The 19,873-nt window shown below is 37.8% G+C and overlaps 1 protein-coding gene across 1 annotated transcript in view; it reads right to left on the reverse strand.

Annotated features, from left to right (window-relative positions):
• The window catches only part of KIFAP3 (kinesin associated protein 3), a 76,141-nt gene that overhangs the window by 42,370 nt on the left and 13,898 nt on the right, over nucleotides 1-19,873 (reverse strand). Inside the window, exons 6-11 of the mRNA XM_082484711.1 lie at nucleotides 19,664-19,763; nucleotides 18,778-18,902; nucleotides 18,211-18,309; nucleotides 17,345-17,523; nucleotides 14,804-14,966; nucleotides 381-481 (exon numbers count right to left, since the gene is read on the reverse strand). Coding sequence (XP_082340837.1) covers nucleotides 381-481; nucleotides 14,804-14,966; nucleotides 17,345-17,523; nucleotides 18,211-18,309; nucleotides 18,778-18,902; nucleotides 19,664-19,763 — 767 coding nt within the window. The remainder of the gene's footprint in view (nucleotides 1-380; nucleotides 482-14,803; nucleotides 14,967-17,344; nucleotides 17,524-18,210; nucleotides 18,310-18,777; nucleotides 18,903-19,663; nucleotides 19,764-19,873) is intronic.

A 19,873-nucleotide genomic window follows, 5' to 3' on the forward strand; every position in this document is an offset into this window, starting at 1 on the left:
TCTAAAACTGCAAAGGAAATACTTTCCACAAGGTTCCCTAAGGACCTGCTGCACACAAGCTTTAATCTCTTTCAAGTGTTCCTGATCTTCTGTAGAAATTCATCAGGTCACCTGTATTTTTAACCAATTCATTTATGCAGCTCAAGCGTTAGCAGCACTGACAGAGAATGCGTCACCTATCCTTTTTCTGGACACCATTAGAAGACAGCAAAAACAGTCAGACTGCTCGATGAGCAGTTGGTTCACTACACTCAGCAGCGTCGTGGTTGTTCCCACTTTCACCTGTGGGTGTCAGTGTGAGCTCTGCTATGAATGAGGAAAAGACGTGCAGAGGGGCAGATGTATTTTTTAACCATCTCATCACATATAAAAGCACATACCTGTGGGATACAGTCTGTGTATGCAAACATTGATTTAAAGCGATCATCCATGCTTATGTGATACAGAATACACATTGCAACTTGTTTGTAGTTTTCATTTGCTAGAAGGAGAAAAAAAATCCATATGAATAGAAGCTTCGTATTTTAGGTGTTACAACACTTAAGGAGAAGAAAACAAAAAGCACAGAAATCCTAGCTAATAGAGGAAAATTTAAATCAGAAATGCAACATTAATGAAAAAGTCTTGTCTGACCTATCCAAATGAACCACGTATCTGTGCAAAGAGGGGAAAAAAGGCAATGCTAACTACTCTCCCTCTCCCCAGCACCTCAAAACACTTCCTTAACCCCAATTTACAAGGAATGTATTTTGAGAAAGGAACACTTAATAATGACAGGCCACCCAGAGAAAGCCTTCGTCAGCTTCCAGCTAGGAAATTAAATATCAAATGTAATGCCGATTTAGCTGTGGATATTCCTGAACAAGCTTGTCTCAAAGTGAAATTATAAACAATGTACTGATGCCAGAGAGAAAAATAAGAACTACCAGTAAAGTGCTGTAGACGGAATACATTACCTTTCAAGTAAGTCACATACTGATTGTTTTATTATCCTAAATGATAATATTATCCTGTGGGTATCTTTAGCATTTCTTACATCTCAAAAACAACATTAGTATACTTTCACATTAATACTTACCAAAGAGAAAGAGATTCTCAGGAAAATTTTGGGCAGTTAATGTGAGTAGGCTGTGAAGTATTTAACTGAAAGGTTCTAGAAAACCAACTTAGACAAACGTACAAATGTTTAAGAACAACACAGATGAATTTGATCCTGACTCACTGCTAAAATCTGGAATGAGCATTCCCTTGAGCTCTCCTATAGCCCTGCATTAGCAGGATACTGACTATATATGGGATAAAATATTCATCTGAACGTGTATATTAGCTAGACCAGGATGTAATAAGGTCACCAACTCAGAATTAATTCACAGTTCTCATACAACTGATCAGAAATATCCTACCTCCCATTTCTATGTTAGCTAAGTTAGAACATATCTGTTTAACACTTTGGCAAAACATCAAGACCTCAAACAGCAACAAATACAGTTACATTTTTCTTCTGCATACATCATTGGGAGCTGGAATTTCCTTTAAGCAGCAAGGATATGATGCCTTTATCCTGACAATGTACATTCATGCCTTTTTTCAACATTGAATTACCAAAAAGACCCATGAAAACTTCTGGCAGTTGCCACATGACAGTGAAATATTCTTTCCCATGCCAAACCTAAAAACATAGCTGACCTTTCAAATCCTTCTGTATTCTTACCTGTTTGAAAAAACATGACTTGTATCACAACCTTCCAACACACTTAGCTGGAGAAAGTATAATGCCCAAATTTGAAAGCTACTCTGGCTATTACTAAAATAAAAGCACAGACAACACTATAGTTGCTAAAGCACACACTGTTTTAAGCAAAATGAAGTGTTCATTATCTTTTGGGCTTCTCTTGTGACTGGTCAGCTTACCTACCTATTCACTTGTGGTAACATTATAAATTCAACAGTTACACGAAAAAAAATTCCCATACAACCAGCTAAAGGCTTCTCATAAGCAAATATAAAATTTTTAAGAGTAAATTATGCCTTCAAATTTCATGGGGCTAGGAAAAAAAAAAAAGAGCTGTTTAGACTGCTCTTAACGCTTCTTTCCATGCCTCCCTAAGACTCGAACATCAAGACTCAAATTTAAGACTCAAATTACAATTACACTTTGCTGAATAATGCAGGAAACACTATGTGAAGTAAAAGGTAAGCCAGTATAAAAGGGAGGAAAGTTGGCTCCCCAGAACAGCAACAGGAAAACCAAACTAGATTGTAGTTGGACCTTCGTACCTTCAGCAGGTATGAACTGGTAAGCAGTCAACAAGAACGTTCCTTACTTTATATCTGTTTAACCTCTGTCCTTCATGGGGTTTTTCCCTCCTTATTTTTGCAAGCTTCACTTGTGCTATGATAAAGCATCAGCTAAGATACAGTCTTACATTTGGTAGCAATAGCAGTTTCCTGGTATTTGGCAATATTAGTAGCTTATTTTCAAATAAAATAGCCTACTATAGCAGCAAAGGCCGCCTGTTTTTTGAGAAGAAACTCTTTGTGTTATTTTCTCTCCCTTTTTTCACAGGTCCAGCCTGTCACAATAACCCTTCTGATGCCTAAACAACACCCTGGGTATCAGTGCCGAATGACAGCACTGCGTCAGTTTCTCAACTACCAAAAAATCATGAAAAAGACCTAGATACTCAACCTAAAGTGTGAAGAGTATCTAGAACTCAAATCAATTTGTTTTATCTGAATGAACTCTTAAAGAATTGGCTTTTAATGACTGGCACTTACATACATACATTCTCCTGAAGTATGTTCCATAAGGCAGATTTCATGACACACAACATGCAGAGACAGCTTCAAAAATAGTTTCAAAAAGATCTGAATTTAAATTCCTTCTTGCTGTGAAGTTAACTGACCCATTTTCCCTGAATTCCCCTGTCCTACTGTCAACATGGGAACAGAGAAAGATTTAGAGCATTTAAGTCATAGGCACTTACTACACAGGCTCAGCAAGGAAGCATTTTTTCAATTGTGAACAAACAGGAAAAAAAAAAACCACCCTGAATTCTACTAACTCGAAGATGAAAAACTACAGAACTAAAGCTAAAAGAAGACAGTGTGTAAATAAACCAGCTTTCAAGTATTTAATGGTGTATGCAATTTACATTTAATTTCACTTTAATTTCCCAGAAAGAAACAAACTTCAGGTTGATCTCTGTTAGTTTCACTATCCCACTTTCCCTATGAAAGCACTTCAGTGGAGAACACAGCAGAACCTCCTGAATTTTTTTCAGTTCTTATGCAAAACAGTGGCAACTCATGATCCAAAGAATCAAATGCTTCAGGAAAATCAAGAGCAGGTGGTTGTTTCTAAGCACAGCCAGTATGATTTAATGCAATTGTTAATCTTGAGCTCAATTAGGAAGCATACAGCCTATTGGAAAGTTGACTGGAAACCATGCATAACTAGTTTGTCAAAGATCAGGAAGAGAACAGATTCAACAGCTACAGCATTTTAAACACTAAGCATCATCTTGCAGGCTGAAGATTGTATAAAAGGGTAAGAAGGGACAAACTGTTTGAAAAATGCACCAAGCCAAATGCCATCCTTTTACATAGGGACTCCACTCCCAAAAAGACAAACTGGCAGTTATTGACTATTACTTGAATATGTCAGTACCAAGCTTACATTTTTGTTATTATTATTTTTTTATACTCATCTCAATGCTAACAAATAAAGCCCTAAGTCAATCATTGTTTAGAGATGTGGCTGTAAAAATGTCAAACTCTGCCCAGTACCTGGCTGGAGAACAGCTTTCCAAAGTATGGAAACAATACCTTTTCTGCTATTTTTGACCACTACTGAAGGCCACACATGAAAACGCAGACACTGCAAGAAAGACTTATCCTTATGACTTGGTACAGTAGGCATCAATTATTCCCTTAACTAGAAAAAGCAAGAGAAAGGAAAGAAAAAACATATCTCTGCCAAACGTGTTCATAAAAATCACCAAAGTTTTGGTGGGTTGCCAGAAAGTTGTGGCCTACAAATGCTGGTAGTTTTGAGCATCAAGCTTTTTATGACTGAAGGTGGAATAGCCAAATGGCCTAAAGCAGTAAGGGCAGCCCTGGAAAATAATGGCCTAGTCATTATGATTCTTCTGGTATTTATAGCAATAAAACATGAATCATAATGAACTCACTGGATATTAAATGTGGGGGTCATGGCTACTTTGATAGGATTTCCACAAGAATTTACCATTAATTAACCAAATAATTATTTGAAAGTGTTACTGAATTATCCTTAGTTCTTATACAGCCATTCCAGAGAAATTGGTCATTCCCAGCTGAGCGTAGTTAATGCCTTAACAAACCGGTCATTAACTGCAGTTACTGATTTTTGTGGGAATTATTGTGTTATAAAATACACTCAACAGTTTATAGAAACAATACTTAGATTTTTTTTGCAGCTGTAGTTCAGCTGGAGCAGCTGGGATGGAAAAATATCAGGTCCCTCGGGCTGTTTTCACAACTAGTTTTCTGCAAATTAGAGAGGGAAATAAATACATGATGGGTTCTGAGTTCAAAATGGCTTCAGATTTTTAGCCTTTGAACATTAATAAAAAGCCATGTGCCAGTTCTGTGGACCAACGCCTGAATTCCACGTCTCATTCTTACTAAGGTTAAAGATCTAAATGGTACTAGTAGCAGAGCTTAAAATGAAAAAATCCTCCACTAGCTCCCTGATAAGAAAAGAAAAACTCTAAAGCTGTAAAACCAAAATGCCAATCTGAGTTGCAGCAGCAGCGTTCAGCTTTCAAATGCTGAAGTAAAAATGAGAATATAAATTATGGACTAAATTATTCAAATATAACACTATCAGTAATTCAAGTAGCCATAATTTCTAACAGAATCATCAATGTCTCCACCTTAGATATGAACTATACCCTATCCAACTCATGTGCAAAACATTAACTACACTAAATCAAAACACAAAGGTAAATACCTATTAAAATGGCAGAGTGAATCTTCATTTCAGTTTCAAACTCTGATACTCTCAAGTCAAATCTGCTGTAGAATCGGGCAAGTAATAAATCTAGATGGATAAGAACATCACAAGCTGAGTATCAGATCTATACACTCATACTGCTGTCAGAAAACATTGAAATCAAGAGTTTATTCAATGCATTATAATTAGCAGTGATCTTAGGAAAAAAGTGATAGAAACATATCTCTGCTTACCTCTATACCATGTTATTCCTTGCAAACAGCTCTGAAACAGTTGGACTAAGTTATTCCATGTGTGGTTGAGACACACACCGGTTTGATTTACACACGTAAATATAAATCATATTGGATATATCAGTTTATTTTATCAAGAACCTGAAAGAATTTTCAAATCTGCTCATACTCAAGGAGACCAGGTTTTGTAAATAATACATTATGACATTATTTACATACTAATAACCCCTCTTGTGCCACCTTTATGTTATTTGAAACTGGCTTCATACCATAAGCCTAACTTAAAACCCTGATTTTGCTATGGTTGAGGTTTTTGGGGGGTTGGGTTTTTGCTTGGGTTTTGTTTTTGTTTTTTGGTTGGTTGGTTTTTTTTTTTTTTCTTCCTCCAAAGAACTAAGTACATGCCACATCTAAAATGTGGCTACAATTTATTTTCTAGAAAACACAGAAGGAATTACAACAATGAATCCTAAGCTAAAGGACTAATAAATGACCGATTTAGGTTGAGTTATTTAATGTTATAGCCAGAGGCAAAAATGAAGCTCCACATCTGGAGCCCCAGGCTCAATTTCTTTGCCTGGAACTCTATCCAAGACTGACAGAAAAATATACAGTAAACACCTCACTGCAGTATTGCTACTCATAAAAGACAACAAAGCATAGCCACTGGGTAGACAACATACTGCTAAATTTAGTCCTTTTTTGAGGCTTGATCTTCCTACAGAAGAACAACCATTTTTGTTATTTAGGATGTCCTACAACCATTCATACTTGAACTCATACACAAAAATCGGAAGCTGATTGGTTACAATATTGCATATACTGCACAACCCAGAGATAAATCAATTAGAAGTTCACATTAGAGAGGAAACATGAGGCAATAGAATCATGCCTGAAGGAAGAAGATAAAGCGACTCTTTTCTCCACAAAATACGTTTTGGGTCAGGCTATGACCAAGGAAGAAAGCAAGAGACAGAAAAAACATTAATTACTGTTACTACAAGAAACTGGAAATTAGAAGAGGTGGTTCTTAGTTTCAATCAAACTAAAAAACACCTATTTCCAGAGTAGGTGGAAAAAATTCCATGCAAAGCTGTTCCTTTAGAAGTCTCAACCAAGCTACATAAATTTAATTGTATTGCATTTCATATATTATGAAATATATGAAATGCAATATAAAATATATTATTAGTTTATAGAACGTGCATAATTTTTTGCCATATCTGCACTATATTTCATTAAACTACATCAACTGCTCCAATTACAATTACTAGAAAATATTGACTTCTCTGCTCTAAAAACACCCTTCCAATCTTCTTGTTTGGAATTCAGTGAGAAAGGAAAAAGGTGTAGGTTTTCCATGTTCCTGGCTCTGCGGGTACACAGCCCCACAGCAAAGCAGCCTCAGTTCTGAATGGATGGTGCAGCTATATTTTAAAACGCTCCTGCTCAAAGGAGGAAAAAACCACAATGCAGGATGCTACCTCTCACTTTGAGAAAGGGATGATTCACTGCATTGAAATGTAAACTGTTTTTACCCGTGTTTCGAAGGTGCTGAAGTACAAACCTGACATTCAAATCTACTAAGCCCAAAAAGTGGAGTTAAATATTGGTTGAGATTTTGAGTCTTACAGATTACAAGAATTAAGCTTCGTATTACTCAAGAGATACCATTTCTGTGCAAGTACCAGCATACTCTTACTGGCAGTGTCTTGAAAAAAAGGTAAACAATTAAATTGTATTCTTCTTACTGTGAACATATTACAGTTTTGTTATTTAAAAGGTCATTCACTGATGATCTACAAGTTTCTCACAGATCTGATAGCTTTTCCAAAAGGAATAAAACAACATTTGAGGCCTCAGCCTCACAAAGAAAGTTTTGCTTTACGCAATGAGACTACTCGCATATGTAAAATTATAACCCATCCTGCAAAGCATCTGTATGTCAGAGACCAAAGGAATAGAAATTGATTGTATAGAGATATAACAGCACTATACTTACTATAGTGCAATAAATTTTTATGTTAGCATATCTGTTCCCCCATCAACTCAAAGGGTCTGAAGATAATACTATCAACTGATAAAGGATTTCTCACCTTCGCAACTGCAGACATGGGGAATCTGCAGTTGGTCTCCTGCACTGGAGAAGAACATCTGAGAAACTCTTAGATAAACAGCAGAAACTTGTGCCTTAAAACTTCCAAAAGGGAAAGCAGATTGTAAGCTTCCCCCTTATGTCTGAACTTGTAAAAGCCTCAGGATCTATGGAACTACATCTCCAAATTTTTCCACATGACCCTTTGAGACCATCCCTCTGCCTGCAGGTTTCACAAAGGGTCTGGAAAAGGTGCTCCTCTTTCTTCTACCTTGGGCCTAACACAGGCTTTATGACAATTTTACCACAGAATAGGAAGACTAGCATCAGTGTCCCACCCTTTCTTTATGGAGATTTTCCAAGAAACTAGAGCTGGTTGTTTCTGTTCTGTCATGCTTTAGGCATCCAAGTTATGCCCAGTAAAGCTTTCGGATGTCAACAGTTCATGCAGAAGACTAGATATACTTTTTATTTTAAGTATTAATTTGCTCTTGCAATATGCAAATAAACAATTAAAAGAATTCAATTACGTAGACACATAATGTAAGCTCCACAGTAGAAATACTGGTTTGGGGGATACTTCCCATTCATGAGTTTAGTGAATTTCCAACAACTCAGTCCCCTTATCTTTAGATTGTTGCCATCTCTCCACTCCTGTCCTTGCCGCTGACATAAGCATTTCTATTTTCAGTCAACACTCGTAAAGTTAGTTTCTTGTGTTACACCAAAGTTATCCTCTTCATTAAAAAAAAGCTAGTAACACAGCTAAATACACATGTGCACTTTGAGCAGTGTGCCACAGCAATGAGCTTTCACTTACCTGAACAGTCAAAGGCTGAGTGAGATTAGAAAGGATCCACCTGTAATAGCTACAAAGTGGAAAAACACTGTTTCCAACTCTGGACAGTATTAAAGGAGTCAGAAAAATCTTAAGACAATAGAATTGTAGAATGGTTAGAGTTGGAAGCGTCCTTAAAGATCACCTAGTTCCAACCCCCATGCCATGGGCAGGGACACCTTCCACTAGACTAGGTTGCTCAAAGCCCCATCCAACCTGGCCTTGATCACTTCCAGGGATGGGACCTCCACAGTTTCTCTGGGCAACCTGTTCCAGTGTCTCACCACCCTCACTGTAAAGAATTTCTTCCTATTATCTAATCTAAATCTACCCTCTAGACATTACCCCTCATCCTCTCACTACATTCCCTGCTAAAGAGTCCCTCCCCATCTTTCCTGTAAGCGCCCTTTAGGTACTGGAAGGCTGCTATAAGGTCTCTCAGGAGCCTTCTCTACTCCAGGCTTCAAAAACTGGTAAGATTATATAAAAACATGATGTTATGAATTTCAGTTATTCTTTCCTGAAAATTCACTACAATTTACTAGTAGAACAAAGCAGGGATATGGTGAAGGCTTTTACCCTAAAGTTAGTTGGGATTCTATTTCTGCTTCAAACACAGTATTAGTGATACTTTTGTCTCTCTACTTTGAGTTCTATGTTTCTCAACATCAGAAGTAAATTTTTCTTTAATAATACTAAAGTTTGCTGCCTAATCCATAGTTAAGGTATCTAAATAACTGCTGGGTTCTAAGACACACTGTGCACCCACACCCTCCTTAAGTCAGTTAGCCATGCTAGGTTTATTTGCACTTCTAATAAGGATTTAGAAGTTGAATGCTAAGAGACATTTTTGTTTTGTGTTTCTTTTGGTGGCATTTGTTTGTTGTTGTGGGTTAGGGGTTTTTTTTTAAGCCTTGGTAATACTCACCACAAATGGTAAAAAAACCCATACCATTAAAATAAATCCCTTAATAATTACTGCTTTCCAACAGATTGGTCCCTGTAGTTGAACTGTTACTTAATGTGCTTCAGCCAGCCCCTACTATAAAGGAATGGAGACACCCCAGGCAATATTCACACAACAAGTATTGGAACCAGCTGCTGCAGAGCCACCTTCGGAAAAAAAGGTTTCTCAATTTAATTGGGAAAACAGGAGGAAGCATAAATTTTACTGCCATTAATAACTTCAAGCAATCCCGATATGACTTTACCTCACCCTGATGGCTGGACATGTGCTTTTTGTTAGGGTCTTTGCCACATCTGACCCCTATTGTTTGCTCACTTGATCAGGTAAGAAAATGTATGTTTCTTTATAGGATAAACGAGGCCTATTAAAGTCAGAAAAAACACTGCAGTAGCCTATAAGAAGCTCCAGTTTTCAACAGATGTGTGAAGCTCCATAATAAGTTCATTACAAAAAGGCCAAGTGAACTCATAAAGAGAACACATCTCCTTTAAGCCTTCTTAAAAGAAACTTTCATAAAAGGAATAGAACATTAAAAACCCACAGCACTCCGTTAATTAGAGAGCAAAGTACTTCTTGGGTTTTTAAACAGCAGTCAACATATAATCCAGCTTGGCTGCATACCATATCAAGATTTGATTGTTAAGAAACCCAACATACAACTGTTTGGCAATTCTTTGATTGCTCATTAAACCAAACTTGTAAAGAATGGAGAAATATCAGAGGAATTTCAGCAGTTTCCAGAAAATATTTTAGATACTAAAACTCTCAAATATTCTATCAACGAACCTAGTGAAGACACACTTCAGTGAGGACTACATCAGACTGTCAAAGTTACCCTCTGCTGTGACTATCTCTAGCTCAAGAACTCATAATAGAAAAGTTTGACCTACTTTGGAGTTTGCAAACTATTGCACAGCCCTTAGGCTTCTATGTAAGATCAGGTGGCTACTACTTCTCAGTGTACTGATACTAAGTCTTGGAACACTGAGAAATTAAGAACTTCAGACCAGGATGCTCACATTAATATGGCATATAGGCTCAATACATACCATGACTGGCAAAACTATATTACTGCTACTTGGGACTGATCACACTTTATTTCAGTGTTGTATAACAAATGCTTATCTACTTGGCTGAATACAAATCCACAAAGCCAATTTTCTTTCACTAACTGTAATCTGTACTGGAAAACACAACCCCAGATGTTCATCATCACCTAAAATCTTTTTGAGGTTGAACACCTTGGCACTGTGTAACACTTTCAGAGCCACATGCACAACCCTTCTGCACTCCATGTCCCATTTGGGCACGATTTGCAACCGGTACTTTTTTGTGACCCGCCCACTTTTCAGCTCACCAATACCTGTGTTCAATCAGCCCTCGATTTTTAAAATTGGGCAGTAATTTTGAGCAACCAACAAGAGATACTTTAGTCTGACTTCCAAGCATAACGGATTTTCATTCTTTAAGTATGGCTTGCAGTGGGAAGTGAATAAAAAAAAAAAAAGGCATTTCAAGACAATATACATTCAGTACACCTAAGAACTGTCCAACACCTCAACAGCATGAACGCATATGTCATAGAAAAAACATTTGCCCCCTGCATGCAGCCAGACCTATTCCTTTTACCCTTTGAGCAGCAACACAGTTCCCACTGTAACAGCTTTTGCACTGTTCCCTATCATTTATAGCCCTTTGAGAGGAATAACTCACTCATGGGTAGATACAGAAACCCCAGTACTGCCTGCCACACCCGCATACTGCCAGAAGCCCCTTCTGAACAGGGGTCCACCAAGAAAAGTTTGGAGCCTGCCACAACACACACAGCAGCACTCAGCTGGTTCTGCTGTACAAACTGCCTGCTGTTCACACGGAGAATGGAGAACTATTTGTCTCACTTCACAAAGGCTAAGAAACCACTCAGACACAGCACAAAATAGCACCCTTATTAGAAGAATGTGAATCACAAACTGTGAATATATTTAAGAGAGCTGTACTAAAAATGCTGTATTTGGTTTGGCCAGTTAACTGAAAAACAAAGTGGATTTGGTCCAAACAAGAAGGGAGGTTTTTTTATTCTTCCTTGTAGACAATGTTTTCTTCTGTTTACTGCCAGGGCATTTACTTTAGAAACCAATCACACATCCAGAGGAAGAACTATGAAAAAGGGTAACACATTCCTTCTGCCCAACAGGGGAAGAGCATTCCCAGGGATAAAGGAGGGATGTGAAACTGCTTTCTTAAAGTTCAGCTCTACGTTTCCCCCTTTCAGTGAGAATACTTTCCACAAGCAAATACACTAACCACCAAGCTCTACTTTATTTGGAGCAAGTCAGTCCTCTACCCCACTTCACTTGAATTATGCCATGCAAAGCAAAACGAGAGCACTATAAGTGTGAAGCAAACCTCCACAGAATAGTCTATAGCACTCTGCTTTGGTCTCTCCTTCCGAGGTGATGATTAGAGGGCTCTGAATCTGTGATTTCCACATTTCAGGCAAAAGTCTAGTTTAAATCACTTGGTGAATTCACATGAATTCACACCTTAATCCACTGAAACCATACTTCACATATACTGGCACATAAAGCATTCACACAGAAAATGTAGAAAAGATCACTCTATAAATATAATTTCTAAGTATTAAAGCGCAGCCATTAGTACAAAAAACGCTCTCCGCAAGGCCCTGGTGACTCAACAATTACAAGGTTTTCTTAAAGAACTGAAGTTACACAAATCAACAAAATCTCTTTTTGTACTTCTTCAAGCAGCTTGTGTATGGGAAAACCTAAATACAGCACACTGTATCTCATAGGCCTCCACAGCTCTGCTCCAGCTTCTGATCTCAAGTCTGAAGCCAAATTTCCCTCAACTGCACCCAGTTCTTTGAGATTCAGAGAATAACAAAGATCAGCTGTAGTTGATTAACTTGGGTGCCTGGAGGGAGCAAGAGGAGTCTTGTCATATACAATACTTCAGACTTGTGAAGAGAAGCCGCGTAAACTAGCAAGTGGTGTTGACTGGCAAAGCTACACGGGGAAGCAGGCATTGGCACTATTACAAAGAAAAGGCTAATTAAAATGGAAACCAAGACTAAGCAGAATTTCCCATGTCCATGCTTTCAACAGCAGCCTCAACCCTCTGGAGCGAAAGGGAAAGAATATCCATGCCATACTTCGTCCATTCCTGATATCTCATTTGAAGCCAGTCCATCCCCTCCGCTTCTAGCCTCCACCTACATTTTAGAGCCTTCCCGCTCCCAAGCCACTAAGTGTCCCTTGGGAAATCACTACATCTTACAGAACTGCAGACTGCTGCCACCTCAGTGCTCAGCCCTAAACTGCTGCCTGACAAATCCTGTCCTTTAATTTTTTGCAATCTCAACTGTTCCCTTAAACACCTATTACAGCTAATTTATACTCATCTCAAATCTAGTGCTAAAGACTCAAAAGCACAGCATGCACAAATGTTAAATTTCAGTAGGCTGAGTCAACAAACTTGACCTCTTGGCATTAGGAACTGTATGCTAACTTGTCAACAGCTGTTGAGGTGTGTTAGTACTTTAAGGTGACCTGCAAATGTAAGCCGAAGGGTACTGACTTGAATAATGTGTGTTTAATACCCAAGTAAGCTGTATAAAAGGGGCACCTGGCACATGATTATTTTATTATTAAGCTTGCAGGCTTCCCTGAGGCAGGATACACAAAGTAACATATTTGAGAATTATTTGAACCACCACATCAAGAGTCTCGTGAACCACAGAGCTGGCTTAAGAAGCAAGTAATAGACAACATTTCTACCTAGATTTTCTAATCATCACACAGCAAAATAAGTATCAAGCAATTCTACAGGGAGGAGCTAGGGCAAACAGCACATGCCACCACCCCACCCCATCAAAAACAGGGGGTGGACCTTGGAAAGAAGAACCTGTGGAGCCAACCAGACAGTGAAGCTTCTGGAAGTACTAGTAGAACTTGCTGTAGATTACCCTAACAGCCATTTCAGGAACAGACTGCACTTTTAGCAGCAAGTTCTTCTGAGCCAAATACCCCTCCATACAGGCCTACTTACAAGTCCACGACAATGTCATTTGAAAAGAAATTCTCCTCTCCACATTAGAATTAGACACTAGAAAGCAGGTATTTTAACTCATGAGTTTAGTCTGACTCTAATATTTAATTGGGAATTTCTGGGAGCAGGGACATCTCAGTGATTTGTGTCGTGCCACTGCTTGGGGTGACAAGCACCCAGAAGCACTAGCATTAGACCACAGCACTAGCTGCTGTGCAAACAAACAGGTTCCTGCTCCAAAAAGCTTGCAATCCAAGCTGAACCAGACTACCTAGCCAGATCCTCTCTCAAACAAGAGAAAATTTATTTCCTGACCAGCTTCCACTTCTCAGTTTACTTCACTGCCAAGTAACATTGTCTTGAGGAAAAAAAAAGTATAAAGAAGAGGAATTCCAAATGCCATTTTTCTTTTTCCTCCTGGCTCAGCCCAAAGGAGGATATCAAGTGCAAACATGGTTGTGGGGCAGAAAGCATAAAAAGATCTGAGGTATTTCAGGATATATCAGGTAGCTGTTATATTAATCACCAACAGGATTAAGGCTTCCAAAGCAGTGTAAGTTTTCATGGTATTAACTTGTATGCTGAACAGCAATAAGGCCATGTTGAGGTTGAATACAAAATTGAGAAGGCAAACAATCCTAAGAGACTGTACAACTCTAGGGAAGAAAGCTCATAGATTCACTTGTTCCAATCACATCTGGATACATCGGCTGCACTGGATTTAGTACATCCCAAACCCAACTATCTCAGAAAGCTTTAACAGTGTCTTGCATCAGTGTTTTGTGCATTTAAGGCTCCACAATACAAGATTTTAATCTTTCACTTAAAAATGAGCACTCGGCAATTCTTATGGCCAAATCCTGCTAAATATTTAATATATCTATTAGAGCGGCCTCTAGATAGTATCAACAAAAGAACACACAAGGAGCAATAAAAACTCCTTCCTGAGAACTCCAGTGTACAACAATGATCAAATTGGACAATCCTCCGCTTTTTCCAAACTCCTTATTGTCGCCATGGCTTTCCCCTATGGACAACAAAAAGTTTCAGTTCTATCTGAAATACTCACATGATATTAACACAAGTTACAGACTGTTAAGCTGAAAATCTAAAAATCAGTACTGCCTAGAATTAAAGCTGACAAAGCTGGGAAATCTGTGATCTCTCTGTCCACACGATTAAGGCACAAAAGAGGCAGGAGGTATATCAAGCTTCATTAAAAGAAAAAGTTAGCTGGTATCTCCATCAGCTAAGCTCTGTGCTGCCTGTTTTTCCTAGGTGCTCCCCCAAAATTACAAGCATCACCCATGTGTCAGGGTGATGCTTGTAATTTTTTTTTTTTGTAATCACATGGTTCTCAGGTAGCTATCAAAGTTATTTTTAAAGACCAGAAGACTCATTCAATACTTTAAGAGAACATAGGAACTTCTATTTAAACCTGCATCTAAAAAGATGATTTGAATGACAAGAATTTGGGAGTAGCGAGGAAGTTCTTTGGCAAAGAGAAAAGTGACATAGCAACGTTCAGACACACTATATCATGATGCAAAACAGCTTCACTGTCTCTGCTGAAATGTCTATGTTAGAATAAAGGAAAACATACCTAGCAATGCAGTGAGTTTGGGAAGAAGACCAACTTGTACCATTTTATTTCTCAGGCCTGTGTCAAAGGAGAGATTTAGTAAGAGTCGAAGAGTGATGTTCAGCAGGTCTTCATGTTCACAGGGTACCATTTTGACAAGTTTTTCAACAATATCCATTTCAACCTGTGTATCAAGAAAAAGAAAAATCCATAATCTATCCAAACTTAGCTTTGCCTGCAATATAAAAGCCCTCTCAGTGTGTTATATATTCACACACAAATGTATGTGACTACATATCCAATTTGTACTCATAACAGTGACTGTCAATGCATTTTTATCTGAAGCAGCTTTGCTTGTGTCTTTGTGGTTGAAGTCTTCTAGATTGGTTTACTGGGTAATGTTCATTAAAAAAAGTTTTTGAACTGAACAGTTCAGATGTCTTGGAAATATTCCTCACAGTTGGAATACTGCAAGAATGTGGTCAAGACATCACTTGCAAGACTAGATTGGGGGGCGGGGAACTCGTTTAAACTTAAACACAAGCAATCCTAGAGCAACTGACATTAGAGTCAAAGAGATACCCAACCAAAAAAAGACAGAAAATTGGCATCCAAAAAGAATTTGAGACCTTTCATTATGAATTTCAAATGAACCCCTAGAAAGAACTTTGCATGTGCTCTCAGAAGAGGCATGCTGTCCTGAACATTAATTTAATAAAAGCATGAAAGTAATCTTGAAACATGTATCACTTTCAAATTAAGAAGTGGAATCCAGGAACTGAGAAGTGGTATATCAGTTCCTGAGATCGTGTTCACTTTACCAGCCAGAAAAGACATCTGAGCATTGATTGGCAAGACTTCAGAAAGTTTTTATCGTCTTTTAAAAAAGATTTCTCTGCTTTTATTTGATGTAATCTTTTAAAGATATTCATTTTTTGTTTCCCAGAACCTTCTTTGGCCAGAAGGAGGCACATAAAATTGCTCTGCGTTCTTCAAACTTTTGCATGCATATAACTAGCCTTCCAGTTATAAATACACACCAAATGAACATGAAGAAAAGAAACTATATCTCCCCCCGCACAGCATAGTGCAATAATCAAACAACTGACTGGACACCCTTGATCAAAAACAATCATATTGCAAAAACTCCTACTTCACTGCTTTGAATTTAATATGGCACTTGAATACGAAAGGAAAGAATGTGCTATAAATATACATGGGTTATTCAGTTTTACTTAGAATCAGGCATTGTACAACTAATCTTGGTTCATTCTGCCTTTGACGTTTGTGTTATGGCCCGATATAAATACTAGAACACCTTCTCCTTCAGTGGTAGCTTTCCTTAATAACACCGTGGAGAAAAAAGTATCATCTTTATTATCAATAAGGAATGCTCAAACGGACATCTGACCTGAAGCATACAAACCTTTTCAAAAGTATTTTCAAAACTGTTGAAACACTCTGCAATAAGATAAATTCAACAGTTTTGTTTCATTTGTCTTTCCACTAAATCAAATGGAATGTGGAAAGTATGCCAGCAAATCAGTGGGCTGGAGAGCTAATCCTTATTTTCCTAATAAAGTCCTTCAGGGCACTACACAAGTATAAACTAAATCAATGGCCAATCACCTGATAAACAGTCTACATTCCCCCAAAAATACATGCTTGGTGTCTGATTTTTGTTAAGAAATAGGATACCCAGATATAAATAAGGGAGATAATTCTTGCCTGCACTGTTCAGTGCATATGCATGTGAATGACAGTTCCAGTAATAAAGATGCAATTAATTTTCTATAGCATTTACACAGATCTTTTCATCTCACAATTTAAGTGTAACATTAATCTCAGATTACCTCTTGGATAAGAAAAATTTATCAAAATAAAAAATTTAACAAACTGGCATAAAGGCACAGAAGACGACATGTATCTACTAAAAGCCATTGGGAAATCAGTAAAGGAGATACTTGGCTAGAGGTTAAAGTCACAAAAAAAAAAACCCCAAAACAACGCTACAATTTCAGAAGTTTGAGACTTCACCTAAAAAAGCTTATGAAGAATAACACTGCCTCCAGTTCTTAGGAGTACTGGCAGCATGAAGGAACAGTTGTGAGGTTCCTTTGAAGACCAAGTTGACCTAGGAAATAAGTAAACTAGTCCAGCAAACTGTGAAAGGATAACTACTACACTTTCCAAGACAATACATGGCAGAGACAATAATGTGTTGTCAACAGAGTCTAGTCTTGGGGAATGGCCATGGGTACCTCCAGAAGTGGGGGTATGACAAGACTTTGAGGTGCTGACTTAAAAATTCAGAATTTCATGTATCACATTTTGAGGTAGCTTCACTGTTTGGGATGACAGTTCTTAAAAAATTTTTGCAGTATGTTATGGCTGGATGTTGTACTTCTTTTCTTTTGCCCATTTTACTAGCAATGAAAGATGATAATCAGTGCTACAGATATTTAGGGTGGGGACAGACATGTCTCCCCCTTCCATCCAACCACACAAAGTTTTCAGAGTCCACACATTTCCAATATTGCAGTAGAGTGCTATGAGCCTTACCATATCATTTTTGTTCTCCATAAAAATGCTGAGTTTCTTCAAGAAAGATACAACCAGGATAAGCAGCTCAAAATTATCACGGTCCAGTGCTTTCACTAACATGTGGACAATGTTCTTGTTTCTCATCTTCAGCTCAGTGCGAGTATCCTCAGCAAGATTTAGGAGCAGGTAAAGTGCAACTAACAAAGTCCAATACAAATCATACCAACAGATCAAAGACAATAGAACTAAACAAGTCTCTATATACACATCAAGTGCTTAAGGCAAAGCTTTCAGAAGCATTCCACTCCCTTCCCAATGCATTTTGAAGGAAACTGACCATAAATGCTTTTTATTCCTGTTTAAAAAGCATTAAGATTAATTCTAACAGTGACTTTGTAAACAAATAAATTATGATCACTAGAAGCTTTTTTTTTTCTTTCAGTTCCAACAGGAACCATTAAAAAGCCTTCCCAGGAAAGCTTTGCCACTCAGATCATTTCAACCTAACGTTAAGTGTATTTTAGTACAAAACCCGAGATAGAGTGAAAGCTATTCAACTTGAGTTAGATACAAGCCAAGTTAGCCTAAGTTAAAAAATAAACAAGAAACTCAACTCCTCCCAAACAACATCATGAGCAAAGAAAAGTTAAGTGGTTCCCTTTTGTTATTTTTCATCTAAGACTGACAGATCACTTAATCAGATTGTTTGACAGCATGCTAACAATTTTTAAGGTACTCACGTTCTGCCTATTCTTTGGCAATGCTCTTCCATATACATCTATGCATTCAATATGTTTAAGACATCCTGGTTATAACAAGCATCCAATAAAACCCTCTACCCACATTCACGGACAAAGAAATAATTCACTGTTCAGATTTGGTACCTCTGAGTAGTTGTTCCTGCTTGACCACCAGCCCTTGATATTTCTTGTAAGTTTTCTCATAGTCCTTTTTCAGGGTTTGATTTTCAGGATCTTCATCAAGTAGATTGCAGAAGTTAAGGAGTTCAGATAAAAGTTATACAGTCTACATGACTACTGTCCTCAAAGGTGTCATTCAATCACTAGTAAAAAGCAAGAAATCTATGGAGTAGCCAGTCAAAAGACACTACTTCAGCAACAGCTTGCTACATGTGTAATCTACAGCACCTACTTTTCTTCCTCCTAGTCTTGGATGTATTACATCCTAATAGACAGCAAAAATGTTCCCAAGACATACTGCTGATAACTTCTTTTCTTTCCTTGTGTTGGTTTAGTAACTTCAGCTTAATCTCTTCAGCAGCCCAAACCTCCCACTTTTGGTCTTTTTCATATCTGCAATTATATTTTGCACTTTCTAGTAAATTCTACTGCTTTCACAGAAGTTGCTGTATGCTCAGCTCGTATAACTCAACAACAGCTATCAAGACAAGTCAGAAGTCATCAAGCTGCCCCAGCATATCAAAAGGATATCAGCTTTCTTCTTTTTAGCAAGTTCTTCCTGCCAAAGCTCATGCCTCTTCAGCTCATGGTCTATGATATTCATACACAGTGCTCCAATTTTGTAGTGTGTGATTATTCCATGAAATTGAGAAAAACTACATTGAAGAAAAAAGCACCTGTGAGGAAAATCATAAATGCAAACAACCCCAAATCTGTTTTGACTTCTATGGTAGCAATGTCCCAACACTGCACCACATGAAGTATTAAAAAAAGGTATTTAATCTGTGCCCAATCTGTGTTTATAACACTTCTCTATTGGAAAATTATTTCAAAACAAAAACAATTCCTGAAAGCATGAATATTTTTTTCATAATTGTAATGAGACAAGCAACAGTGTGTTGTTCCAAGTCAAAATAAAAACACATTCCAATTTTCACGCATAAAGGAAAATATTTTCTAATCAGCCCCGCTTTTCGTATTCTAAGTGCTTCAGAGGACCCTCTACTCATAATAAATATAACAGAAGTCTAAAATCAAGTTGTGATGCAAATTCCATTAAAATTATTTCTAAGCAGGGTATGCAACACTGACATATCTAAGTAAGAGCAAGCACTCGCTTCAGTTTTGAATACTGCTTCTTCCTGTAGGAATGCTGAGGGAAAATAAAAGTTGGCAGCTCAGCCTATAAGCTATGGGTCAGAATCCTTACTAGTTTATTCCTAGCACTACTACACACAACCTCACTGTGGGGGGATTTTTTGTGCCTCAATTTTGTCATTTATAACAGGTGTGTTTCCATCTCTGCAAATTTTTTTTGTGATTCAGTGAGGTTTTGTAGTGCAGTCCAGAAAACAAATGAAAAGCTACTAAGCAGAGATGTTTCTTATGTCCCTATACACAAGGACTCTGCACTCACCTAGAAAAGCAGAAGAAAACATAAATTATATTGGTAGCAAGTTCCACGCTTTGCTTCCAGTCTTCCCTCAGCACTCTAGCCAATGCACCCAGAGCAGTTTCTGAAGTGAAACAAGATGAAGATAATTACCAGCATTTCACCTCCCTCCTGTTGTCTTGTGAGACTCAGAATTTGAATACATCTTATTCTACACCTATCAGTTTTCTAATA

Source organism: Vanellus vanellus (genome assembly GCF_965231255.1).
Source record: "Vanellus vanellus genome assembly, chromosome: 5".
NCBI lineage: Eukaryota > Metazoa > Chordata > Aves > Charadriiformes > Charadriidae > Vanellus > Vanellus vanellus.